The 27227-nt window shown below is 45.2% G+C and overlaps 1 protein-coding gene across 1 annotated transcript; it reads right to left on the bottom strand.

Annotated features, from left to right (window-relative positions):
• Positions 1-212: 212 nt before the first annotated feature.
• Positions 213-3236, bottom strand: LOC109777236 (probable folate-biopterin transporter 8, chloroplastic). Its single transcript, XM_020335882.4, has 2 exons — positions 2720-3236; positions 213-1375 (listed from the first exon to the last, which is right to left on the bottom strand). The coding sequence occupies exons 1-2, from the start codon at positions 3165-3167 to the stop codon at positions 315-317; spliced, it is 1509 nt and encodes a 502-aa protein (XP_020191471.1). The 5' UTR covers positions 3168-3236; the 3' UTR covers positions 213-314.
• Positions 3237-27227: the final 23991 nt, after the last annotated feature.

Genomic DNA, 27227 nt, shown 5'->3' with positions numbered 1-27227 from the left:
TACCAAATTTTAACTAAACCGTTGACACTTATTTTGGGACGGAGGGAGTAGCGACTTATTTTGGGACGGAGGGAGTAGCATATATACTACCCAATGAAAGTATATAGTGACGTAGGTGTACCTACACCTTGCATTTGGATGTATTTTCCTATCTTGGAATCTGTGTGTGTGTGTGTTGTGTACACTGATGGTCAATAAAGAACACATTTGGATACCTATACATGTAATCCCATTGAGTTGCTTGGGCTAGAAGAAATTCCTGTACATTGTCATTTAGTACCTAACAAGATCTACTCCTGATGTCAATATGCTCATTATCTTTGCTTTACAATCTTCCCGTCGGCAGTCCAGTTTTCAGGCACAAAAGACAGCCACGCCAAAGGTAACAATGCGGCCAAACTTTGCAGCAGAATACCCAGAGGCAAGCTTGAGTAGCCCCCAGAGGACAGCCCAATCAGGGCAGACAGTCCAACCCCAAACACACCACTTAGAATTGCCGAAAAGACCAATCCAGAGGTGAAGAAGGCGAAGAGCGAACCTTCGCAGCCAGGGGGGCAGAGGCTTGACAACAAGATCGAGAATGGCAGGACCTTGAACTGCGCGATCGCTTCGGCGAGAGCCGAGAAACAAAGCACATATACCTCATTTGGTATCCCCAACATAAGGTTCACTTGCTTCACCAGGATCAGTTCCGACAGCACCGCGAAAGCATACATTATCTGAACTCCGCACACGAGTCGCCTCAAGGGAATCCTTTTGAGATAGCGGTTGTAGAGGACGGTTAGAGAGACGACCATGACCTGTCCCATGACCTTGGAAAGACCGATGATCGATGAATCGAGCTTCAGATGCTGTGTTTGAAAGCAGAACATGGTTCCAGAGAGAACAGGCACGACAGCAAACGAGGTCATGATCCATGCAAGTGGGTAGAATATCCTTTCCTCGCGGACCGCTGTCATCAGGTTTGAGAATTGCTTGCGAAGATTGGCCCACAAAGAGCTTTTGACAAGAAGGCTTCTGGAGTTTCCATGGGAGCTTGGCAGTGTTTCCTTTGTGCCTATGGAGAGTGCTAGTTGGAGGCCAAGGAGGACAGAGAATGCTGTGAACATAATCTTTGGTTCCTGCGTTCTCAACAGAACGTATCCACCCGACAAGTTTCCTAGGAGGGCTCCAGCTGCCAGACCTATGAATGCATAAGACTGTAGTACGCCGGTCCTCTGTGTTCTGCTGAACTCCGTGACAACCGCATCGCTTACAACTTCCGTCACGGATGCTCCAAGATTTCCAATCAGAATGCATATCATGTGAGTTGGAAATGTGTCGCCCGTAACTGGCATGATCGCAAGTGTTCCCCAAGCAGTAAGCTGTAGTAATGCTGAAAGTACACAACAGTAGCCAACATTAGCACAGACCAACTGAACAATTCATTCGATTTTAAGGCTTCGTTTCCTAAAAAAATCATCTGCAATAACATTTAATTTTCAGAGTACAAATTTTAGCACAGAAAGATAACCACTGAACAAAGAAATATGATTGTTGTTCAGTTTGTCAGCAAGTTACCAGCAGCAGGTTTTATATCTTGGCAGTAAAAGTTATAGGACCAGAGTGTTCTTACATAGTCACGAACAGGAAATGAAACCAGCAGGTAACAAACAAACAAATCGGCATCATTTCATTTGGATCATCCTCCTAATCTAGGACAAACATCACAGAGAACCTGTCCCAATCACCGTAAGGCGTAGCATGGGGGGTGGGGAATCTTAGAGGCAGCTTTCAGAGATTAGTGGACCACAAAACAGCCTCTAGCAACTTCTCACAAGCACCACAGAGCACAGAGGGCACGGGGCGCCCTCTGGAGAACTCTCTTGGCAAGGCTCAGATTGTGTGACCACCAATCATTCTGAGTAAAACATGCATGTATCAGGAGCCACCAGAATAAGAGTAAGTAGTCTCTGGGGTTTACCAACTTGGCGAAGCTCAAAATGTGTGACCAGCAATAAGAGTGGCGTACACACACACTGGGCAGGAAGGTGAAGTGTGTTTCCAAAACGTACCTTTCTCTCCGGCAGGTGCCGACTACTTTAGATACCCATGATGCAGACAACTCTTCCTCTAGAATGAACAAGTGCCGACTACTCTAGTATCTACCCATGATGCTTTCCAAACAAATCTCTCTCTAGAACAAGTGCCGACTGCTCTAGTGGAAGTTGCTTAAACTACAAGTCTACAACAGCTGACCCCCAGCTATCAAGGGATTAGTTCGACCAATCTGTTGGTCAATAATAAAATACAGAGAAATAGTAATCTTTTGAGACAAATGGCAATCCCTATCACACAGTGAAATTGGTACCCATAAGAATATGCGGTTTCAATACGTGAAATTAAACGTTGTCACAATCACTGCGCTCAGGAGCTCCCTAGTTTTCACAGCTCTTGTCAAATTGGACAACATAGCTGCAGCTGTTGAACCCTTGTACTCATAAGAGTTTCCAATTTCAGACAGATACCTGAAACTATTGGCAGGTAGTATATTCATTCGGCGACTTCCGAGATGAGAATTTTAAACCGAGTGAACCCAATTATCACATTTATTTCGACTGAATTTTGAAAGAATAAAAAAAAATGAACGGACGCAACAATTTCCAACAAATGAGGAAGAACAAGGGGTCGTAATCGATGTAAAGGGAAAGGGGAAAGGGGGGCGGATGAAGTTAAGCACCTCCGATGGAGATGTAGGGGAGGCGGTGCTCGCGGCCGATGTAGACGGCGTCGGAGAGGACGCCGAAGAGCGGCTTGGCGACCAGCGGGAGGCTGCCGGCGTTCTGCACCAGCTGCAGCGCGACGGGGCTGAGCCCGAGCCCGCGGGTGAGGTGGAAGTTGAGCGCCAGCCACGGGAAGCACCGGAACCCCTGCACCCAGTACCCGGCCCCGCACACCCACCACACCCGCCGCATCTCCCGCAGGGACCCCCACCGCTCCGCGGTCGTCCGCGGCGCCGGCACGGGCACGGGCGCGGCGGCCGAGCAGCCGCGGGGCCTCGCGAGCCGCCATCGCCGCGGCGCCGCGCGGAGCGTCAGGCGGTGGGCATTGTCGCCGGCGCCGGCGGAGGGCGGGGCCTTTGCGTGTGGACCGGGGAGGCACGGCGCGCGCGGCGAGAGGCAGAGCATTTCCGGCGGAGGTCGAGGCCTTTGCGGAGGAGGAGAGAAAAGTGAAGGGTGTGTGTGTCTGTCGGGACGATTCCGTCGGAGCCTAGTAGCTGTACTGTATGGAACTCGTATGTAACGTCAGGCCACCACGTGTCTCGGCAAGGACAAAGATGATTTATACGCACCGTACCACACTCTTTCTTTCTCAGGAAGAAAGACTAGGCGATTTTGCGGCAGTCGACAGGGCGTCTCCTTCCGTCGCCGTCCTCGGGCGGCTTCCATCCGCCGACGGACGACCTCAGTCATTGGTGGTGAGAAGGATTATCGGATCCACGCATGCGGATCGTTGTTAGGTCTTCGTAGCCTAGATTTTTAGGTTGTTCGTCGTCTTGCTTCAGCGATGATGATGACGGCGTTGAATAAAGATTCTTCAGATCATTCCCCGACGAGGCGATCGGCCATATAGTTGGGGATGAATTTGAAAACCAGTATGTTCAATTAAGGATGGCGTGGCGGCGGCATCCTTGTGGTGGACCTGTGTCTTCGAGCCCCGCCGTTCAACGACGTTTGCTCCAGCGCTGGCGCGAAGCTTGGGAGGTGTCCAAAAGAGGATGCAGATTGTGGTCTGCATCGACGGCATCTGGAAGGTGGTGGGTCATGTGTTGGGTTCATAGTTCGTCGATGGCACGTATGGTTTTCTCCTCTGACATCTTAGTTGTGTGGGGGTGCCACATCTGAAGTTTGATGGTGTGTTTGGGGTGTTGTCCGGGTCTGATATATTCAACAGTGATGGTTTCACCTTTGGCGAGCCACTTTGGAGGTCCACAAAGCTGCATATCAATAATAGAGTTGCACCGAGCTCGGGTGAGAATGTGATCCGTTATTTTTTTTCTTTGCTGGCTGCTATGGTGGCGCCAGAGGCCGTTGACAGGTGTTGGTGTCAAGCTTAGAGGATTCGTTAGTCTTGATTGTATTCTTTCTTGGTTGGTTTTGCTTTGTGCAAAGGTTAGCGTTATGCCATCTTTTCAGTTTTGTCAGGTCGATGTATACGTGACTTGTACTATAATCCTGATGATATAAATGAGACATGTATTACCACTTAAAAAGATGATTTATACATGTTTGGACCTCCTTTGGCGGTTGAGGGCATCTCCAAATCGGACCCTCAAATTGCCCGCAAATGTCCGAACCGAGCTGTCCGAACGCTGCAAGTCATCCAAAAATTGTCATGCATCGGTCTGTGGACGCGTCCGTGGATCCGTTTTTCCGCAAATCAGAAGCAAACCAGGGGCTTTGCGGGAGTCCGGGCCTCCTCCACGTAGAACTCCAACAGCTCTTGCCCACTCAAAAACACACCCGGAGCGGGCGTCTGCTTCTCTTCCCCTTGCTCTCATCCGCTTCCTCCCTGTCTGACGCCACGGTTGTGCCACCTCGGTCGTTCGTCAAGCCCTTGTTGGACCTTCGCGACCTCCGTCGCTTCATCCCGTCGCCACGCCGCTTTCCGTTCCACCTCTCGTCCTTTTCGGTAACCCTAGGATTCCGACACCCCGGCCCACCCAAAACCACACCCGGTGCCCGCGTATCCACCCCTCCTCCCTTGCAGTGCATCCACTTCCTCCCTGTCCAGCGTCGTCATTGTGCCACCCTGACCGCCCGCCAAGCCCTTGCCGTACCTCTACAATCTCTGCCGATCCACCCGGTCGCCACCCCGCTTTGCCTATGCCGCCATTCCACCTCTTGTTCGTCCACCTCCTACCATCCGCCACTGTGGATGCCGTCCGTGGGGGTTACCATGCCTGGCAAGTGTTTCATGAAATGCGCATGCTAATTGGTCAGAAAAGAGCTCACTTTGCCCGAAGACAAGTAGGAGATAAAAAGGATGTGGAGAGGGCATCTGGAGTGCTCCAAGCCCATTTTGCAGTTGTTTGTGAACCTGCTAAATACTGGGATCTGGAGACCTTGTGGGAGGTGATGACATGTTCCGATCATGCATAACATGACCGTGGAGGATGAGGGTGAAGATGATGTCGGATGTCTGTAATTTGAGAACATGGATGATCCTATCCAACTTCCACATCAGAATTCGGCCATGTCTAAGGAGTTTGTCCAAATGCATCAACAAATTCGGCATCGAGCAACTCATGAGCAACTTAAGGAATATCTGACTAAGCATATGGTGGGCTCTTAAAGGGGACAACTATTTGGGAACGTAGCATGCAATTTCAAAAAAAATCCTACGATCACGCAAGATCTATCTAGGAGATGCATAGCAACGAGAGGGGAAGAGTGTGTCCACGTACCCTCGTAGACCGAAAGCGGAAGCGTTATGTTAACGTGGTTGATGTAGTCGAACGTCTTCACGATCCAACCGATTCAAGTACCGAACGTACGGCACCTCCGTGTTCAGCACACGTTCAGCTCGATGACGTCCCTTGAACTCTTGATCCAGTAGAGGGTCAAGGGAGAGTTCTGTCAGCACAACGGCGTGGCGATGGTGTTGGTGATGTGATCCGCGCAGGGCTTTGCCTAAGCACTACGACGCTATGGCCGGACGCGTAAACTGTGGAGGGGGCACCGCACACGGCCAAGAGAGATCTTGGTGTGCCTTTGGGGTGCCCCCGCCCCCGTATATAAAGGAGGGGGAGGAGGCCGACGGCCAGGAGGGGCGCGCCAAGGGGGGAGTCCTACTTGGACTCCTAGTCCAAGTAGGATTCGCCCCCCCCCCCCCCCCCCCCCGCGCCCCTTTTCCTTTCTCCACCGGAGGGAATAGGAAGGAGAGGGAGAGGGAAAGGGAAGGGGCGCCGCCCCCTCCTCCTTGTCCTATTCGGACTCCCTAGGAGGGGGGCGCGCGGCCACCCCCCGCGGGCTTCCCTCTCTCTCCCTTAGGCCCATGTTGGCCCAACACTTCCCGAGGGGTTCCGGTAACCTCCCGGTACTCCGGAAAAATACCCGAATCACTCGGAACCATTCCGATGTCCAAATACAACCTTCCAATATATGAATCTTTAGCTCTCGACCATTTCGAGACTCCTCGTCATGTCTGTGATCTCATCCGGGACTCCGAACAAACTTCGGTCACCAAAACACATAACTCATAATAGAAATCGTCATCGAACGTTAAGCGTGCGGACCCTACGGGTTCGAGAACTATGTAGACATGACCGAGACACATCTCCGGTCAATAACCAATAGCGGAACCTGGATGCTCATATTGGTTCCTACATATTCTACGTAGATCTTTATCGGTCAAACCGCATAACAACATACGTTGTTCCCTTTGTCATCGGTATGTTACTTGCCCGAGATTCGATCGTCGGTATCATCATACCTAGTTCAATCTCATTTACCGGCAAGTCTCTTAACTCGTTCCGTAATGCATCATCCCGCAACTAACTCATTAGTCACATTGCTTGCAAGGCTTATAGTGATGTGCATTACCGAAAGGGCCCAGAGATACCTCTACGATACACGGAGTGACAAATCCTAATCTTGATCTATGCCAACCCAACAAACACCTTCGGAGACACCTGTAGAGCATCTTTATAATCATCCAGTAACGTTGTGATGTTTGATAGCACACAAGGTGTTCCTCCGGTATTCGGGAGTTGCATAATCTCATAGTGAGAGGAACATGTATAAGTCATGAAGAAAGCAATAGCAATAAAACTAAACGATCATAATGCTAAACTAATGGATGGGTCTTGTCCATCACATCATTCTCTAATGATGTGATCCCATTCATCAAATGACAACACATGTCTATGGTCAGGAAACATAACCATCTTTGATCAACCAGCTAGTCAAGTAGAGGCATACTAGGGACACTCTGTTTTGTCTATGTATTCACACATGTACTAAGTTTCCGGTCAATACAATTCTAGCATGGATAATAAACATTTATCATGAAATAAGGAAATATAATTAACAACTTTATTATTGCCTCTAGGGCATATTTCCTTCAGTCTCCCACTTGCACTAGAGTCAATAATCTAGTTCACATCGTCATGTTATTTAACACCAATATTTCACATCTTAATGTGATTAGTTCACATCGTCATGTGACTAACACCAAAAGGGTTTACTAGAGTCAATAATCTAGTTCACATCGCTATGTGCTTAACACCCAAAGAGTACTAAGGTGTGATCATGTTTTGCTTCTGAGGGAAGTTTAGTCAACGGGTCTGTCACATTCAGAGCCGTATGTATTTTGCAAATTTTCTATGTCTACAATGCTCTGCATGGAGCTACTCTAGCTAATTGCTCCCACTTTCAATATGTATCCAGATTGTGACCCAGAGTCATCTGGATCGTATAAAAGCTTGCATCAACGTAATTCTTTACGACGAACTCTTTATCACCTCCATAACCGAGAAATATTTCCTTAGTCCTCTTAGGTAACAAAGGATAACTTTGACCGCTGTCCAGTGATCCACTCCTGGATCACTATCGTATCCCCTTGCCAAACTCATGGCAAGGTACACAATAGGTCTGGTACACAGCATAGCCTACTTTATAGAACCTATGGCTGAGGCTTAGTGAATGATTTTCATTCTCTTTTTCTATTTTCTGCCGTGGTCGGGTTTTGAGTCTTACTCAACTTTACACCTTGCAATACAGGCAAGAACTCCTTCTTTCACTGTTCCATTTTGAACTACTTCAAAATCTTGTCAAGGTATGTATTCATTGAAAAATCTTATCAAGCATCTTGATCTATCTCTATAGATCTTGATGCCCAATATGTAAGGAGCTTCACTGAGGTCTTTCTTTGAAAAAACTCCTTTCAAATACTCCTTTATGCATTCTAGAAAATTCTATATCATTTCCGATCAACAATATGTCATTCACATATACTTATCAGAAAGGCTGTAGTGCTCCCACTCACTTTCTTGTAAATACAGGCTTTACCGCAAGTCTGTATAAAACTATATGCTTTGATCAACTCATCAAAGCGTATATTCCGACTCCGAGATGCTTGCACCAGTCCATAGATGGATCGCTGGAGCTTGCAAATTTTGTTAGCACCTTTAGGATTGACAAAACCTTCTGGTTGCATCATATACAACTCTTCTTTAATAATTCCATTAAGGAATGCAGTTTTGTTATCCATTTGCCAGATTTCATAAAATGCGGCAATTGCTAACATGATTCGGACAGACTTAAGCACCGCTACGAGTGAGAAAATCTCATCGTAGTCAACACCTTGAACTTGTCGAAAACCTTTCGCGACAAGTCGAGCTTTCTAGATAGTAACACTACCATCAGCGTACATCTTCCTCTTGAAGATCCATTTATTCTCAATGGTTTGCCGATCATCGGGAAAGTCCACCGAAGTCCACACTTTGTTCTTATATATGGATCCTATCTCAGGTTTCATGGCCTCAAGCCATTTTGCGGAATCTGGGTTCATCATCGCTTCCTCATAGTTCGTAGGTTCGTCATGGCCTAGTAACATGATTTCCAGAACGGGATTACCGTACCACTCTGGTGCGGAACGTGCTCTGGTTGACCTACGAAGTTTGGTAGTAACTTGATCTGAAGTTTCATGATCATCATCATTAGCTTCCTCACTAATTGGTGTAGGCATCACTGGAAGTGATTTCTATGATGAATTACTTTCCAATTCAAGAGTAGGTACAATTACGTCATCAAGTTCTACTTTCCTTCCACTCATTTCTTTCGAGAGAAACTCCTTCTCTAGAAAGGATCCATTCTTAGCAACAAAGATCTTGCCTTTGGATCTGTGATAGAAGGTGTACCCAACAGACTCTTTTGGGTATCCTATGAAGACGCACTTGTCCGATTTGGGTTCGAGCTTATCAGGCTGAAACTTTTTCACATAAGCATCGCAACCCCAAACTTCAAGAAACGACATGTTAGGTTTCTTGCCAAACCACAGTTCATACGGTGTCGTCTCAACGGATTTAGATGGTGCCCTATTTAAAGTGAATGCAGCTATCTCTAATGCATAACTCCAAAACGATAGTGGTAAATCGGTAAGAGACATCATAGATCACACCAGATCTAATAAAGTATGGTTACGACATTCGGACACACCATTACGCTGTGGTGTTCCAGGTGGCGTGAGTTGTGAAACTATTCCACATTGTTTTAAATGAAGGCCAAACTCGTAACTCAAATATTCGCCTCCGCGATCATATCATAGAAACTTTATTTTCTTGTTACGATGATTCTCCACTTCACTCTGAAATTCTTTGAACTTTTCGAATGTTTTAGACTTGTGTTTCATTATGTAGATATATCCATATCTGCTCAAATCATCTGTGAAGGTCAAAAAATAACGATACCCGCCGCGAGCCTCAACACTCATCGGACCGCATACATTAGTATGTATTATTTCCAATAACTCTGTAGTTCGCTCCATTGTTCCAAATAACGGACTTTTAGTCATCTTGCCCATGAGGCATGGTTCACAAGTATCAAATGATTCATAATCAAGTGATTCCAAAAGACCATCTGCATGGAGTTTCTTCATGCGCTTTACACCAATATGACCTAAACGGCAGGGCCACAAATATGTTGCACTATCATTATCAACTTTGCATCTTTTTGGCATCAATATTGTGAATATGTGTATCACTACGATCGAGATTCAATAAACCATTTACCTTGGGTGTATGACCACAAAAGGTTTTATTCATGTAAACATAACAACAATTATTCTCTGAATTAAATGAATAACCGTATTGCAATAAACATGATCTAATCATATTCATGCTTAACGCAAACACCAAATAACATTTATTTTAGGTTCAACACTAATCCTGAAGGTAGAGGGAGTGTGCTATGGTGATCGTATCAACCTTGGAATCACTTCCAACACACATCGTCACCTCACCCTTAACTAGCCTCTGTTCATTCTGCAACTCATGTTTCGAGTTACTAATCTTAACAACTGAACCGGTATCAAATACCCAGGGGCTACTACGAACACTAGTAAAGTACACATCAATAATCTGTATATCAAATATACATTTGTTCACTTTGCCATCCTTCTTATCCGCCAAGTATTTGGGGTAGTTCCGCTTCCAGTGACCATTCCCTTTGCAGTAGAAGAACTCAGTTTCAGGCTTATGTTTAGCTTTGGGCTTCTTCATGGGAGTGGCAACTTGCTTGCCATTCTTCTTGAAGTTCCCTCTCTTTCCCTTGCCCTTTTTCTTGAAACTAGTGGTCTTGTTAACCATCAAAAATTGATGCTCTTTCTTGATTTCTACCTTCATTGATTTCAACATCACAAAGAGCTCACGAATCGTTTTCATCATCCCTTGCATATTATAGTTCATCACGAAGTTCCAGTAACTTGGTGATAGTTGCTACCTCTTGAGCATGCGTCGGTTTTCCATTGAAAAGGAAAGGGTGACGCAGCAAAGTAGCGTAAGTATTTCCCTCAGTTTTGAGAACCAAGGTATCAATCCAGTAGGAGACAATGCACAAGTCGCCTAGTACCTGCACAAACAATCAAGAACCTTGCAACCAACGCGATAAAGGGGTTGTCAATCCCTTCACGGTCACTCGCAATAGTGAGATCTAATAGAGATAGTAAAGTAAATATTTTTGGTATTTTTGTTGTAAAGATTGGAAAGTAAAGATTGCAAAATAGTAAACGAGATGCGATGTAAATAAAAGAGATGCAATATAATAGGAAAGAGACCCCGGGGCCATAGGTTTCACTAGTGGCTTCTCTCAAGATAGCATGTATTACGGTGGGTGAACAAATTACTGCCGAGCAATTGATAGAAAAGTGCATAGTTATGAAGATATCTAAGACAATGATCATGAATATAGGCATCACGTCCGTGTCAAGTACACCGAAACGATTCTGCATCTACTACTAGTACTCCACACATTGACCGCTATCCAACATGCATCTAGAGTATTAAGTTCATAAGAACGGAGTAACGCATTAAGCAAGATGACATGATGTAGAGGGATAAACTCAAGCAATATGATATAAACCCCATCTTTTTATCCTCGATGGCAACAATACAATACGTGCCTTGCTGCCCCTACTGTCACTGGCAAAGGACACCGCAAGATTGAACCCAAAGCTAAGCACTTCTCCTATTGCAAGAAAGATCAATCTAGTAGGCCAAACTAAACCGATAATTCGAAGAGACTTGCAAAGATATCAAATCATGCATATAATAATTCAGAGAAGAACAAAATAATATTCATAGATAATCTTGTTCATAAATCCACAATTCATCGGATCTCGGTAAACACACCGCAAAAGAGTATTACATCAAATAGATCTCCAAAAACATCGAGGAGAACTTTTTATTGAGAATCAAAGAGAGAGAAGAAGCCATCTAGCTAATAACTATGGACCCGAAGGTCTGTGGTAAACTACTCACGCTTCACCGGAGAGGCAATGGTGTTGATGTAGAAGCCCTCCCTGATCGATTCCCCCTCCGGCAAATCGCCGGAGAAGGCCCGAAGATGGGATCTCACGGGTACAGAAGGTTGCGGCGGTGGAAAGTGGTTTCGTGGCTCCCCCTGATGTTTCTAGGGTATAAGAGTATATATAGGCGAAAGAAGTACGTCGGTGGAGCTACGAGGGGCCCACGAGGGTGGGGGGCGCGCCTACCCCCCTGGGCGCGTCCTCCTACCTCGTGGCCTCCTCGTGGAGTTCCAGACTTCGACTCCAAGTCTTCTGGATTGCTTTCGGTCTAAGAAAGATCATCGCGAAGGTTTCATTCCGTTTGGACTCCGTTTGGTATTCCTTTTCTGCAAAAATCTAAAATAGGCAAAAAAAAAATAGAAACTGGCACTGGCCTCCGGTTAATAGGTTAGTCCAAAAAATAATATAAAAGCCCATTAAACATCCAAAACAGACAATATAATAGCATGGAACAATCAAAAATTATAGATACGTTGGAGACGTATCAAGCATCCCCAAGCTTAATTCCTGCTCGTCCTCGAGTAGGTAAATGATAAAAAATAGAACTTTTGATATGGAATGCTACCTAACATAATTATCAATGTAATTTTCTTTATTGTGGCATGAATTTTCAGATCTGAAAGATTCAAGACAAAAGTTTAATATTGACATAAAAATAATAATACTTCAAGCATACTAACAAAGTAATCATGTCTTCTCAAAATAACATGGCCAAAGAAAGTTCATCCCTGCAAAATCATATAGTTTGGCTATGCTCCATCTTCGTCACACAAAATATTCAAATCATGCACAACCCCGGTTTCAGCCAAGCAATTGTTTAATACTTTAGTATTCTCAAACTTTTTCAACTTTCACGCAATACATGAGCGTGATCCATGGACATAGCACTATAGGTGGAATAGAGTGGTGGTTGTGGAGAAGACAAAAAGAGGAAGATGGTCTCACATCAACTAGGCATATTAATAGGCTATGGAGATGCCCATCAATAGATATCAATGTGAGTGAGTAGGGATTGCCATGCAACGGATGCACTAGAGCTATAAATGTATGAAAGCTCAACAAAAGAAACCAAGTGGGTGTGCATCCAACTTGCTTGCTCACGAAGACCTAGGGCATTTTGAGGAAGCCCATCATTGGAATATACAAGCCAAGTTCTATAACGAAAATTCGCACAAGTATATGAAAGTGACAAAATAAGAGACTCTCTATCATGAAGATCATGGTGCTACTTTGAAGCACAAGTGTGGAAAAAGGATAGTAGCATTGTCCCTTCTCTCTTTTTCTCTTTTTTTATATTTGGGCCTTTTCTCCCTTTTTATGGCCTCTTTTTTTTCCTTTTCGTCCGGAGTCTCATCCTGACTTGTGGGGGAATCATAGTCTCCATCATCCTTTCCTCACTGGGACAATGCTCTAAAAATGAAGATCATCACACTTTTATTTACTTACAACTCAAGAATTACAACTCGATGCTTAGAACAAAATATGACTCGATATGAGTGCCTCTGGCGGTGTACCGGGATGTGCAATGAATCAAGAGTGACATGTATGAAAAAATTATGAATGGTGGCTTTGCCACAAATACGATGTCAACTACATGATCATGCAAGGCAATATGACAATGATGGAGCGTGTCATAATAAACGAAACGACGGAAATTTGCATGGCAATATATATCGGAATGGCTATGAAAATGCCATAATAGGTAGGTATGGTGGCTGTTTTGAGGAAGGTAAATGGTGGGTTTATGGTACCGGCGAAAGTTGCGCGGTACTAGAGAGGCTAGCATCAATCCATGGCTTGCACGAAACAACGAGTGCCTCCAACTAACAACAGTCCCGGGGGAGTTTTGTTTGCAATTATTTTGATTTGATTTGCATAAAGCATGGGACTGGGCATCCCGTTGACCAGCCATTTTCTCGTGAGTGAGGAGCATAGTCCACTCCTCTTGAGAATAACCCGCCTAACATGGAAGATAAGGACAACCCTAGTTGATACATGAGCTATTCAAGCATACAAAACAAAATTTCATTTGAAGGTTTAGAGTTTGACACATATAAATTTACTTGGAACGGCAGGTAGATACCGCATATAGGAAGGTATGGTGGACTCATATGGAATAACTTTGGGGTTTAAGGGATTGGATGCACAAGCAGTATTCCCGCTTAGTACAAGTGAAGGCTAGCAAAAGACTGGGAAGCGACCAACTAGAGAGAGACAAAAGTCATGAACATGCAATAAAATTAATAAACATTGAGTACCAGCATGAGTAGGATATAATCCACCATGAACATAAATATTGTGAAGGCTATGTTGATTTGTTTCAACTACATGTGTGAACATATGCCAAGTCGAGTCACTTAAATCATTCAAAGGAGGATACCACCCCATCATACCACATCACAACCATTTTAATAGCATGTTGGCACGCAAGGTAAACCATTATAACTCATAGCTAATCAAGCATGGCACGAGCAACTATAATCTCTAATTGTCATTGCAAACATGTTTATTCATAATAAGCTAAATCAGGAACGATGAACCAATCATATTTACAGAAACAAGAGAGGTCGAGTTCATACCAGCTTCTCCCATCTCAATCAGTCCATCATATATCGTCATTATTGCCTTTCACTTGCACGACCGAACGATGTGAATAATAATAATAGTGCACGTGCATTGGACTAAGCTGGAATCTGCGAGCATTCAATAAACAGGAGAAGACAAGGCAATATGGGCTCTTGGTTAAATCAACAATAATGCATATAAGAGCCACTTCAACAATTTAATCATGGTCTTCTCCTATCGACCCCCAAAGAAAAGAAAAGAAATAAAACTATTTACACGGGACAGCTCCCAACAAGCAAAAGAAGAACGGGAAATCTTTTTGGGTTTTCTTTTTAATTACTACTATAGCAAGAAAAGTAAACTAACTAAAGGCTATTACTAATTTTTTTAGTTTTATTAAGGTTTTTCAAACACACAAGAGGAAAGCATAAAAAGGAAAATAAACTAGCATGGATATTACAATGAAAGAGTATGAGCACCGACATCTAGCAATGAGTGTGTGAACATAAATGTAACGTCAGTGAGAAATACGTACTCCCCTAAGCTTAGGCTTTTGGCCTAAGTTGGTTATTGCCACGGATGGCCTGGCGGATATCCGTAGATGTAGTTGGGGTCGTACTGAGATTCAGAAGACTCTGATTGCCACTGGTTGGCAATCATCTCCGGATCCCAGTGGTAATTAGACTATCGTGGAGGATCAAATTGTGGTTCCGGCTCTGGCTCTGTAGCTGATGTAGGGTGCCGGTAGGCGTGAATGGCCGCCAGCGGAACGAGATATGGGCCTGCAGATAAATCAAACAAGGAAGGAGCAGGCAAGGTAATAGTTTCAGGGTGATGTTTATCAAATAACAATTTGTATTTAAGCGCCCCTTCCCTATTCTTAACAATAAAATCATGCGCTACCATACTTTTATAATCTAAATAAACAATGGGCAGCAATTTTTCTTCTTTTTCATAGTGCCTAATGGGTATGTTAAAATGTGCAGCTAGGCGTGAAGCATAGATACCTCCGAAGAAATCCCCATTAATTTTATTATTATGCAACCTACGTGCAACAATGGCTCCTAAATTATAATGTTTGTCTCCTAACACAGCACTCCTGAGAACACTGAGGTCAGGAACACACATGTGACATGCTTCATCCTTACCATTTATGCACCTACCTATGAAGAGAGCAAAATAATGTATAGCCGGAAAATGAATACTCCCTATGGTAGCTTGTGTTATGTCTCTAGATTCACCCACAATTATACTAGCAAGAAAATCTCTAAATTTAGATTTGCGAGGTTCACTAGGCCTTCCACATTGTGGAAGTTTGCAAGCAGTGGTAAAATCCTCTAAGTCCATGGTAAAAGAATTTTCATAAAGATCAAACAGGACAGTTTGAGAATTGCGTGAAGATGAAAATTCAAACCTGCTCACAAAGGAACTAGTGAGATAGTGGTACTGACGGCAATTTTCTGCCTCGAAGCTCACAAGATTAGCGTTACGCAAATATGCGTTAAATTCTTCCTTGATTCCTGCTCGATCCATAAAGTCTTCTGAAGGCCATTCACAAGACCGCACTGGGGCGTCCGTTGGTGGTTCATCGTCAGCATCGTGCATTGCAAGCCTGGGTCCTTGCTTCCTTGAAGAACCACCTTGGTACATTTTCCTAAACATATTTCTTCCTCTGAAAAATTTCTGAAAATTTTAGTAACTTCAAATAAAAGTGAACCAAGCTCAACAAAATTGATAGCAACTACTCCTACAAGTGCCTAGAGACTATATCATGCATTGGAACTACTTGGAACCATATAAATTTGACATGCAAGCTCAAGAAATGGTCACCTAGGCAGCACAAATTTGCAATGAATAAAGCACTAGAACAAAAACTAATTGGACCAATGGAGGAGTCACATACCAAGGAACAATCCCCCAAAGCAGTTTTGTGAGAGGTGCTTTGAGCAAGGAGATCAAAAATCGCAGCAAAATGAGCTAGAACTCGTGCTTGAGCTGGATGGTGATTTTTTTGGGAGGAAGAAGAAGTGTGTGGGTGCAGGAATAAGTGGAGGGGAGTCAGCGTGGGCCCATGAGGCAGGGGCGCGCCCTGGACCCTCGTGGCCAGGTGCTTGCTCCCCCTGCTGTGTTCTCAGTGCCAGATATTCTCAAATATTCCAGAAAAAATCATATTTCAATTTCAGGGCATTTGGAGAACTTTTATTTTTGGGGTATTTTTATATTGCATGGATAATTCAGAAAACAGACGAAAAAAATACTATTTTTACTTTATTTCAAAAAAATAACAGAAAGTAGAAAGAGGGTACAGAAGGTTGTGCTTTCTAACTTCATCCATCTCATGCTCATCAAAAGGAATCCACTAACAAGGTTGATCAAGTCTTGTTAACAAACTCATTCTGAATAACATGGAACCCGAGAAATTTCGAATAACACTATGTTACCTCAACGGGGATATGCACATCCCCAATAATAAGAATATCATATCTCCTTTTGACAGTAGGAAGAGGAAATTCAAAACCTCCAAAAATAATCAATGGAATTTTTCCAATAGAATTTATACTGTGGACTTGAGGTTGTTTCCTCGGAAAGTGTACCGTATGCTCATTTCCATTAACATGAAAAGTGACATTGCCTTTGTTGCAATCAATAACAGCCCCTGCAGTATTCAAAGAAGGTCTTCCAAGAATAATAGACATACTATCGTCCTCGGGAATATCAAGAATAACAAAGTCTGTTAAAATAGTAATGTTTGCAACCACAACAGGCACATCCTGACAAATACCGACCGGTATAGCAGTTTATTTATCGGCCATTTGCAAAGATATTTCAGTAGGTGTCAACTTATTCAAATCCAGTCTACGATATAAAGAGAGAGGCATAACACTAACACCGGCTCCAAGATCACATAAAGCAGTTCTAACATAATTTCTTTTAATGGAGCATGGTATAGTAGGTACTCCTGGATCTCCAAGTTTCTTTGGTATTCCACCTTTAAAAGTATAATTAGCAAGCATGGTGGAAATTTCAGCTTCTGGTATCTTTCTTTTATTAGTAACAATTTCTTTCATGTACTTAGCATAAGGATTCATTTTGAGCATATCAGTTAATCGCATACGTAAGAAGATAGGTCTAATCATTTCAGCAAAGCGCTCAAAATCCTCATCATCCTTTTTCTTGGATAGTTTAGGAGGAAAAGGCATGGGTTTCTGAACCCATGGCTCCCTTTCTTTACCGTGTTTCCTAGCAACAAAGTCTCTCTTATCATAACGTTGATTCTTTGATTGTGGGTTATCAAGATCAACAGCAGGTTCAATTTCTACATCATTATCATTGCTAGGTTGAGCATCGTCATAAACATCATCATTAACATTATCACTAGTTTCATGTTCATTTCCAGATTGTGTTTCAGCATCAGAAATAGAAGTATCATTTGGATTCTCAGGTGGTTCAGCAATAGGTTCACTAGAAGTATGTAAAGTCCTATCATTTTTCTTTTTCTTCTTTTTAGAAGGACTAGGTGCATCTATATTACTTCTCTGAGAATCTTTCTCAATTCTCTTAGGATGGCCTTCAGGATACAAAGGTTCCTGAGTCATCTTACCAGTTCTAGTAGCCACTCTAACAGCAAAGTCATTGTTCTTACTATTCAATTCATTGAGAAAATCATTCTGAGCTTTAAGTACTTGTTCTACTTGAGTGGTGACCATAGAAGCATGTTTACTAATGAGTTTAAGTTCACCTTTAACTCTAGACATATAATCACCCAAGTGTTCAAGCATATCGGAATTGTATTTCAATTGTCTACCAAAATAAGCATTAAAGTTTTCTTGTTTAACAATGAAATTGTCAAACTCATCTAAGCATTGTCTAGTAGACTTATAACGAGGGATATCACCTTCATCAAATCTATAGAGAGAATTTACCTTTACTACCTGTGTCGGGTTATCAAGACCATGAGTTTCTTCAATAGGTGATGAATTGACATCATATATTTCTTCAACAGGCAGTAAATTAAGACCATGTATTTCTTCAATAGGAGGTAAATTCTTAACATCTTTAGCTTTTATACCTTTTCCTTTCATAGATTTCTTTGCCTCTTGCATATCTTCAGGACTGAGAAATAGAACTCCCCTTTTCTTCAGAGTTGGTTTAGGAATAGGCTCAGGAGTTGGCTCAGGAAGTGTGCAATTATTTCCATTTGTCAACATATTATTCAATAGAATCTTAGCTTCATCCGGTGTTTTGTCTCTGAAAACAGAACCAGCACAACTATCCAGGTAATCTCTGGAAGCATCGGTTAGTCCATTATAAAAGATATCAAGTATTTCATTTTTCTTAAGAGGATGATCAGGCAAAGCATAAAGTAATTGGAGAAGCCTCCCCCAAGCTTGTGGGAGACTCTCTTCTTCAATTTGCACAAAATTATATATATCCCTTAAAGCAGCTTGTTTCTTATGAGCAGGGAAATATTTAGCAGAGAAGTAATAAATCATATCTTGGGGACTACGCACACAACCAGGATCAAGAGAATTAAACCATATCTTAGCATCACCCTTTAATGAGAACGGAAATATTTTAAGGATATAAAAGTAGCGAGTTCTCTCATCATTAGTGAACAGGGTGGTTGTATCATTTAATTTAGTAAGATGTGCCACAACAGTTTCAGATTCATAGCCGTAGAAAGGATCAGATTCAAGCAAAGTAATTATATCAGGATCAACAGAGAATTCATAATCCTTATCAGTAACACAGATAGGTGAAGTAGCAAAAGCAGGGTCAGGTTTCATTCTAGCATTAAGAGATTGCTGCTTCCATTTAGCTAATAACTTCTTAAGACCATATCTATCATTGCAAGCAAAAATAGCTTTAGCAATTTCTTCATCCATAACATAGCCCTCGGGCACAATAGGTAATTCATATTTATTAGGGGGAGAGTCTTCATCATCACTATCATCAATATTATTAGTTTCAATAATTTCATTCTCTCTAGCCCTAGCAAGTTGTTCATCAAGAAATTCACCAAGTGGCACGGTAGTGTCAAGCATAGAAGTAGTTTCATCATAAGTATCATGCATGGCAGAAGTGGCATCGTCAATAACATGCGACATATCAGAATGAATAACAGAAGCAGGTTTAGGTGTCGCAAGCTTACTCAAAATAGAAGGTGAATCAAGTGCAGAGCTAGATGGCAGTTACTTACCTCCCCTCGTAGTTGAGGGATAAATTTTTGTTTTCGCGTCTTTCAAGTTCTTCATAGTGACCAGCAGATATAAATCCCAAGTGACTCAAAGAATAGAGCTATGCTCCCAGGCAACGGCGCCAGAAAATAGTCTTGATAACCCACAAGTATAGGGGATCGCAACAGTTTTCGAGGGTAGAGCATTCAACCCAAATTTGTTGATTCGACACAAGGGGAGCCAAAGAATATTCTCAAGTATTAGCAGTTGCGTTGTCAATTCAACCACACCTAGATAACTTAATATCTGCAGCAAAGTATTTAGTAGCAAAGTAATATGGAAGTAACGGTAACGGTAGCAAAAGTAATATTTTAGGGTTTTGTAGTGATTGTAACAGTAGCAACGGAAAAGTAAATAAGTGGAGAACAATATGGGAAAAGCTCGTAGGCATTGGATCAGTGATGGAGAATTATGCCGGATGCGGTTCATCATGTAACAATCATAACATAGGGTGACACAGAACTAGCTCCAATTCATCAATGTAATGTAGGCATCTATTCCGAATATAGTCATACGTGCTTATGGAAAAGAACTTGCATGACATCTTTTGTCCTACCCTCCCGTGGCAGCGGGGTCTGTGACGCCCCCGATTTGACCGTACACTAATCATGCACGCAAACATGTACGATCAAGATCAGGGACTCACGGGAAGATATCACAACACAACTCTAAAACATAAATAAGTCATACAAGCATCATAATACAAGCCAGGGGCCTCGAGGGCTCAAATACAAGTGCTCGATCACAGACGAGTCAGCGGAAGCAACAATATCTGAGTACAGACATAAGTTAAACAAGTTTGCCTTAAGAAGGCTAGCACAAACAGGGATACAGATCGAACGAGGCGCAGGCCTCCTGCCTGGGATCCTCCTGTCTACTCCTGATCGTCGTCAGCGGGCTGCACGTAGTAGTAGGCACCTCCAGTGTCGTAGGTGTCGTCGTCGACGGGGGCGTCTGGCTCCTGGACTCCAACATCTGGTTGCTACAACCAGATAGAAAGGAAAAGGGGAAAAGAGGGAGAGAAGCAACCGTGAGTACTCATCCAAAGTACTCGCAAGCAAGGAGCTATACTACATATGCATGGGTATATGTGTAAAGGGGCATATCAGTGGATTGAACTGCAGAATGCCAGAATAAAAGGGGGATAGCTAGTCCTGTCGAAGACTACGCTTCTGGCCATCTCCATCTTGCAGCATGTAGAAGAGAGTAGATTGAAGACCTCCAAGTAGTATCGCATAGCATAATCCTACCCGGCGATCCCCTCCTCGTCGCCCTGTTAGAGAGCGATCACCGGGTTGTATCTGGCACTTGGAAGGGTGTATTTTATTCAGTATCCAGTTCTAGTTGTCATAAGGTCAAGGTACAACTCCTGGTCGTCCTTTTACTCAGGGACATGGATATTCGAATAGATAAACTTCCCTGCAGGGGTGCACCACATAACCCAACACGCTCGATCCCATTTGGCCGGACACACTTTTCTGGGTCATGCCCGGCCTCGTAAGATCAACGCGTCGCAGCCCCACCTAAGCACAACAGAGAGGTCGGCACGCCGGTCTAATCCTAAGCGCGCAGGGGTCTGGGCCCATCGCCCTATGCACACCTGCACGTTGCGTACGCGGCCGGAAGCAGACCTAGCCTAGTGGCGTTCCAGTCCAATCCGGCGCGCGCCGCTCAGTCGCTGACGTCAAGAAGGCTTCGGCTGATACCACGACGCCGGGATACCCATAACTACTCCCGCGTAGATGGTTAGTGCGTATAGACCAAATGGCCAGACTCAGATCAAATACCAAGATCTCGTTAAGCGTGTTAAGTAACCGCGAACGTCGACCAGGGCCAGGCCCACCTCTCACCTAGGCGGTCTCAACCTGCCCTGTCGCTCCGCCACAAAGATCCACTTGCGGGTACTCCTACGAGCCGACCCGACTTTAGTCATCACATGTGTCAATTATGTAGTATATAAGCATATACCCGTGATCACCGCCCAGGTGATCACGGCCCGGTAGTATAGCACAGCAGAAGGACAAGAATGTAGGGCCACTGATGGAAATCCAGCATCCTATACTAAGCATGTAGGATTGCAGGTAAAGGTATCAACAGTAGTAGCAAGGATAGGCTATGCATCAGGATAGGATATCGAAAAGCAGTAACATGCTACACTACTCTAATGCAAGCAGTATAGAGAAGAATAGGCGATATCTGGTGATCAAGGGGGGGGGGGCTTGCCTGGTTGCTCTGGCAAGTAGGAGGGGTCGTCGACTCCGTAGTCGAACTGGGCAGCAGCAGTGTCGGTCTCGTAGTCTACCGGAGAGAAGAGGGGGAAGAAACAGTAAATACAATGCAAACATAAGCATGACGATGCGTGACATGACAATGAGCGGTGCTAGGTGTGTCCTAACGCGACAGTAGGTGGTACCGGCGAAGGGGGGAACATCCGGGAGGTATTCCCGATGTTTCGCGTTTTCGGACAGACGGACCGGAGGGGGAAAGTTGCTAGTTCGATAGGTTGGGGAGGTGTGGTGGACGAACGGACTACGTATTCGGATTCGTCTCGTCGTTCTGAGCAACTTTCATGTTGAAAATATTTTAATCCGAGTTACGGATTAAAAGATATGATTTTCTAAAGATTTTATTAATTTCTGGAATTTAATTAATTATTTAAATTAATTCGAAATTTGGATTTATGACATCAGCATGATGTCATGCTGACATCAGCAGTCAACAGGGGTTGACTAAGTCAACTGACATGTGGGTCCAGTGGGACCCACCTGTCATTCTCTATCTAGGTTAATTAGTGTTTAGCTAAATAATTACTGTTTAATTAAATTAAACAGGATTAATTAACTTAATTAATTTAGTTAATTAATTACTTACTTAATTAAAATTATTTTTATTTTTATTTTTATTAAAAACCGTTCTGGGGCGCTGGGGCCCGTTTGTCATTGGGCCGGGGGGTCGGGCCCAGTGGCCAGTGGCTCAGGTGGGGCGAGGCCCACCTGGCGGTGGCCCAGAGGGGCGAGGCCCACTAGGCAGTGGCCCAGGGGGGCACTGCGGCTACGGGCGCGGGTTATCGGGCACGGCCCGAACGGGCAACGGGGCTGGGCGCTGGGCGCGCACGGCGCACGCCGGCGCCGGCGGCCACGGCCAGGGGAGGCGGGGCTCCGACGAGGAGCGCGGCGGACGCGAGCCCGTCCGGAGCTCGGGCGCGGGGCGCACGGGGGAAAAGGGGGGGCGCACGGCGCGAGGTCGACGCGGGCGCGCGTGCGAGCGCGTCTGGGCGCGCCGGAGCGCGAGCGGGGCGGCGGTGACCGAGAGGAGTGGGGGGCGGGCGACGAAGGCCGGTCGACGGGCATGCGGTTCGGGGCGCGGGCGCGCACCGTGAACAGGGGCGCAGCACGGGCGGGCGGCACGCACAGGGTCCGGCGAGGCGGGAGCAGACGGGCGCTGGGGGGGCGATGCGCGTACGCGCGTGCGGCGGTGGTGCACGGGGCTGGCGGCTGTGGCGGGGTGCGCGCGGGGGCAGAGGAGAAAGGGGGGAGGAAGGTGCGGCTCACTGGGGCCGTAGGGAGGTGGCAGCGGTGCGCGGAGAGGAGACGGAGACGACGGCGATGCGGTGTCGAGGTGCAGGCCGGCGAGGCAGCGCTCCGTTGAGGCGAGGGCGAGGCCGGCGGGCGGTCGGCGACGGTGGCCTCATCTCGATCCCGTTCTGGATCGGGGGGAGGGAGGAGGACGAGATATTTCGGGGGGGTGAGTGGGGGTGGCTGTTGGGGGGGTGAGGGGATAAGGTAGGCCAGATGGGCCAGGGTGGAGCTGGGCCTTTCAGCCGGGGGGGGGGGGGGGAATGGTGCTGGCCGGCTGGGCCTGGGGTTGGCCCAGTTGGGCCAGGTCCAGTGGGGGGCTTTTGTTTTTTTTTCTGTTTTTTTTTGCATTTTCTTTTATTTATTTTCTTTCACCTTTTAATCCATTTTAAAATACTTAGGCATTTTCTAAAAAGGAGTTTTCTCCACAATAATTACCAGTGTATTATTTGGCACCCACCGAACATTTTTGTTTAAATTTTTGAAAACTTTTATTTTCCACTTTAATCTAATTGAAGTTTGAATTAGGAGTTTGAAAAGAAATGTGATTCCAATGTGATCAAGCCCTGTTTAGCAACATGATTAGCTCAATCACAGAGAGTTACTGTAGCATGATTCTCGGGGTGTTACAAATCTCCTCCACTACAAGAAATCTCGTCCCGAGATTTGGGAGGTAGAAGGAAACAGTGCGGGGTATTCTTCGCGCAGACGATCCTCTCGTTCCCAAGTGGCCTCATCTTCAGAATGGTGCGACCACTGGACTTTGAGAAACTTGATCGCCTTCTGACGTGTGCGGCGTTCAGCTTGGTCGAGAATGCGGACCGGATGCTCCTTATAGGAGAGGTCTTGCTGCAATTCGAGCACTTCATGATCCACAGCTCGGATTGGGTCCTTGAAGCAACGGCGGAGCTGTGACACATGGAACACATCGTGAACCTGAGAAAGGTTCGGCGGTAGCTCCAGTTCGTATGCCACTTTTCCACGCCTTTCGAGAATAAGGAATGGGCCAATATATCGAGGAGCTAGTTTGCCCTTGATTCCGAAGCGGTGAGCACCCTTCATTGGTGTGACTCGAAGATAAGCCTTTTCGCCAGGTTGATAGACCATGTCTTTATGATGACGGTCATACTGACTCTTCTGACGTGACTGAGCAGTCTTGAGATTCTCACGAATAATGCGGACTTGTTCTTCGGCATCTTGGATAATATCCGGACCGAAGAGTGGACGTTCCCCAGTTTCTGACCAGTTCAGAGGGGTCCGGCACTTTCGTCCATATTTCACTTTGAAGGGGGCCATCTTCAGACTAGCTTGATAGCTATTATTATAAGAGAACTCAGCATACGGGAGAGATTCCTCCCATTTCTTGCCGAAGGAAATAACACAAGCTCGAAGCATGTCTTCGAGAACTTGGTTGACGCGTTCAACTTGCCCTTGCGACTGAGGATGAAACGCAGTACTGAATGACAGATGAGTTCCCATGGCTTCTTGGAAACTTGCCCAGAATCTTGAAGTGAATAAGCTGCCACGGTCTGAGCTGATAACCAATGGAATACCGTGGAGTGAAACAATCCTGGACATATAGAGCGTTGCCAACTGGCTAGCAGTGATCGTTTCTTTGACTGCCAGAAAATGTGCAACTTTGGAAAGCCGGTCAATGACGACAAGAATAGCATCATTACCTTTCTGTGATTTGGGAAATCCAGTGACGAAGTCCATCTCAACATGGTCCCATTTCCATTCAGGAATAGAGATAGGTTGCAGAGTTCCAGCAGGCCTTTGATGTTCTGCTTTGATACGACGGCAAACGTCACACTCAACAACATAACGAGCAATGTCTTGCTTCATATTAGACCACCAGAATCTCTGACGGATGTCTTGGTACATCTTTGTACTACCAGGATGGATACATAGAGGCGTATCATGAGCTTCCTTCATAACTTCCTGTGTCATATCCAGGGTTTTCTCTGCACATGGCACCACTAGGCGGCCCTTGAAGTATAAGGTGCCATCTTCAGCAATGGTGAAGAATGAGGGCTTTCCTTCTGCGAGGTAGGGCTTAATCTTGTGGGCTTCAGAGTCATACCTCTGTAGCCTTTTGATGCTGTCCTCGAGATCTGGTTTAGCAACTAGGGTATTGAGGGAACCCTGGGTAACAACGTGGAGGTTCACCTTGCCAAACTCCTTAGGAGGGGAGCGAGTGCACCCGGAGGAACAATATGGAGGTTCAGCTTCCTGAATTCTTCAACAAGCGAGGGCTGAACTTTGCGAACCTGGAGGTGGTTGCAGTAAGACTTGCGGCTCAACGCATCAGCCATTACATTAGCCTTGCCTGGCGTATAGGAAATACCCAAGTCAAAGTCTGCAACAAGCTCCATCCATCTCTGTTGACGGAGGTTCAGATCTGGCTGAGTAAACAGATACTTCAGACTTTGGTGGTCAGTGAAGATCTCGCAACGATTACCGAGAAGGTAATGTCGCCACTGCTTCAGCGCATGAATGACAGCAGCAAGTTTGAGGTCGTGGACTGGGTAGTTCTCTTCGTGAGGGCGCAATTGCCGAGAGGCATAAGCAATCACTTTGCGGTCTTGCATTAGGACACAGCCTAATCCTTGACGGGAAGCGTCGCAGTAAATGACGAAGTCCTTCTTAGTGTCAGGTGGAGCTAGAACTGGGGCAGAAGTCAACTTGTCTTTGAGTTCCTGGAAACTTTCCTGACACTTGTCTGTCCATTGGAACTTGACGCCCTTATGCAACAGGTTAGTCAGAGGCCTGGCGATCTTGGAGAAGTTCTCGACGAATCGACGGCAATAGCTGGCGAGACCGAGAAAACTTCTGACTTGCTTAACGTTCTTGGGAGGAGTCCAATCAAGAATAGCCTGAACTCGCTCGGGGTTGACGGAAATACCATCCTTAGAGATGACATGCCCAAGATAGGTTACTTCCGGTAGCCAGAATTCACATTTGGAGAACTTGGCATATAGTTGATGCTCTCGTAGCTTTTCTAGCACAAGTCGAAGATGTTCAGCATGTTCTTCTTCGTTCTTTGAAAATACCAGGATATCATCCAGATAAACCACGACGAACTTGTCGAGGTAATCCATGAATATATAGTTCATCAGACGAGAGAAGGTGGCTGGAGCATTGGTTAAACCGAAAGACATGACGGTATACTCATATGAACCATAGCGAGTCACGAAGGCGGTCTTTGGGATATCCTCTTCGCGAACACGGATCTGGTGGTAGCCCAACCTCAAGTTGAGCTTAGAGAACACTGACGAACCCGCCAGTTGATCATACAGATCATTGATCCGAGGAAGGGGGTATTTATTCTGGATGGTAGCTTGGTTTATAGGACGGTAGTCTTGAACTAACCGGTTTGTCCCATCCTTCTTCTTGACAAAGAGAGAAGGTGCTCCCCAAGGAGAGCAACTTGGGCGAATGAATCCTTTGCGAAGAGATTTGTCGATTTCCTCCTTAAGCTCAAGGAGTTCATGCGGCGGCATTTTGTAGGGTCGCTTGGCTATAGGAGTGGTGCCTGGTTTCAAGTCGATGATGAATTCGACAGCTCTAGCAGGGGGAATCCCTGGAAGTTCTTCAGGGAAGACGTCGAGGAATTCACGCACGACGGGAATGTTTTCAATGCCCTCGAGTGGTGCAGCGTTCAATGCATTCAATGCATAGAGCCTTGCCTCGGCATTTTGCACCAGATGAGCTTGGTAAGCAACTATTTCATCTGAAGGGTGTAGCAGATGGACGGTTTTAGTGGCGCAAACTATAGAAGCAGTATGCGCTTTCAACCAATCCATACCCAAAATGAGGTCGATGTTAGACGACTTCAGGATAATGGGAGAGGCATAGAATTCCAGCCCTTCGATTTCCACGGGGACATCGATGCCAACCAAGGAGGTTTGACACTGTCCCACGGGGGTTTTGACCAATACAGAGGTGTTCATCTCCTCACATTTAACATCGTGCTTGTATGCAAAATCTTCTGACATGAATGAATGCGATGCACCTGTATCAAATAAAACGGATGCTGGTACTGAATTTACGAGGAGTGTACCCATCACAGTAGTAGGCTGGTCTTGAGCTTCGTTGAGATCAACGTGGTTGGCATGAGCACGACCATAAGACTTAGCATTGTTGTTGCGGGGCTGGTTGTTACCACGACCAGTTGTTGGAAGGGCCAGTTGATTCTGGTTCTGGTTGCATTCCCTAGCACGGTGTCCTGGTTGACCACACCTGAAGCACAAGCCATTATTGGGAGTGGGAACAGGAGCTTGTG

This window comes from Aegilops tauschii, chromosome 3 (assembly GCF_002575655.3).
Source record: "Aegilops tauschii subsp. strangulata cultivar AL8/78 chromosome 3, Aet v6.0, whole genome shotgun sequence".
Taxonomy (NCBI): Eukaryota; Viridiplantae; Streptophyta; class Magnoliopsida; order Poales; family Poaceae; genus Aegilops; species Aegilops tauschii.
This window is presented reverse-complemented; position numbering and strand designations above follow the sequence as displayed.